The sequence below is a fragment of the Pagrus pagrus genome (assembly GCF_965226575.1).
Source record: "Pagrus pagrus genome assembly, chromosome: 16".
Taxonomy (NCBI): domain Eukaryota; kingdom Metazoa; phylum Chordata; class Actinopteri; order Spariformes; family Sparidae; genus Pagrus; species Pagrus pagrus.
In genome coordinates, this window is record NC_140200.1 from 5415321 (window position 1) to 5416876 (window position 1556).

A 1556-nucleotide genomic window follows, 5' to 3' on the forward strand; every position below is an offset into this window, starting at 1 on the left:
TAGTGGTCAGTGTCACATCTACCTGCAGCGCGCTGCTGCACATCCTATCCACAAGTTTAAAGCTGCTGTGGAGACGAAAGACATGCAAGGATTAAGCTATCACTGTTGGCTCTCTGTGGGGAACAGAATTGCTTCTTCACTGAGTTTGTTATGGTGTAAACACGTTATGCAGGTCTGTACAGTGTCAGTGCACAAGAGTTCATGCAAAAAACAGGTGTTAAGTGCAGAATTGCATTGAAAAAGAAGGCAATGCATGAGCTTGCATTTTTTTCAGAGCGAAGCAGAGACTTGTAGGTGTTTTATTTCAGGCCGTAAGAGAGCAAAACGGTTTGTTTTCAGTCTAAAGAATGATGACCCTTCACTGCTTTTGTCATGCAAAATATAAAAATGGGGCTGAAAGCTAATTTAGATTGAATGCAAAATTCATCCCAGAGGAGCTTTTCATATATATTCATATTAGATTTATATCAAGGGAAGGAGAAGGTATTTTAAAAATGTCTTCTTTCCCTGAAGTAACTCACTGAATTTATAACATATAACTTTTATTGGCAAGCAAAAATCACATTACAATTGTTTCATCTATTATATTCTATCACTCAAAACAAGAGCTAACCCAGAAGATACGCTTCAAATTACTTCTTCATTAAGTTCTTCAGAGAAAACAGATTATTCCCAATCCCATACACATAGGGACTGATGGATGTATAGGAAGTTGAGATAAAGAACTCCATTTCACCCCAATAAGGAAGATCATCAGGGCTAAAAGTCAGCTGAAAGATCAGGTAGAGAGTCCAGTCTACCTGGAACAATCCCATAGCTGCCAGAACGGCTATCGTGCTTCGCTGGAGCCTCAGACCTCTGCTCTTCCCGCCCAGCTGGCTTGAGCTGCTAATGCTCACCACCGGCATCACCGTCTTCCTCTGGCTCAGCAGCACGGCGATGATGAGGCAGCCGGTGACCGTGACGATGATCAGAGGCAGCAGGTTGCACAGCGTGATGAACAGGTACTTGAAAATGCCGTTGAGTAGTGGACAATAACTTTTACTACACTGAAAGAAGTCAGGAGGGCAGCCTATTTTCTTTGTGACATTTTCTCCAGGGTCCTCAAGGCTTATGGCGAAGATGGGGACACTTAGTAATGTAGAGAACATCACACAGGCTCCGATCACCATCCAGGCCGACCTGATGCTGTCGAGGTAGATCGGGAGGTTGACCCTCTTGCTGGCGTCTCTCAGCTTCTGGTAGCGGAAGATGCTGATGAGGACGGTGAAGAGGATGCTGGTGATTTCCCCAAACACTGTCAGGAACTTGAGTGAGCGGCACAACCAAATGTTAGAGGCGATGAGGGAAGTCTGGAGGACTATAATGTCGTAGATGTTTACGATGAGAATGTCCTCCAAGTTGGCTGTAGCCAGTCCCAAAAGAAACAACTCAAAGGATTTAACCCGGGAGAACTTGGTCTGAACGATGCAGGCGATGAGAAATACATTACCCACAATTCCTATGAAAGAAATGCAGACTCTTACGCTGAAGAGGTGGACGAGGGATCCAATCAT

The 1556-nt window shown here is 44.3% G+C and overlaps 1 protein-coding gene across 1 annotated transcript; it reads right to left on the minus strand.

Annotated features, from left to right (window-relative positions):
• Window positions 1–632: 632 nt before the first annotated feature.
• On the minus strand, window positions 633–1556 carry ora6 (olfactory receptor class A related 6; the record flags this gene model as incomplete). The annotated part of the gene is made up of 1 exon (XM_084376958.1): window positions 633–1556. The coding sequence occupies one exon, from the start codon at window positions 1554–1556 to the stop codon at window positions 633–635; it is 924 nt and encodes a 307-aa protein (XP_084233084.1).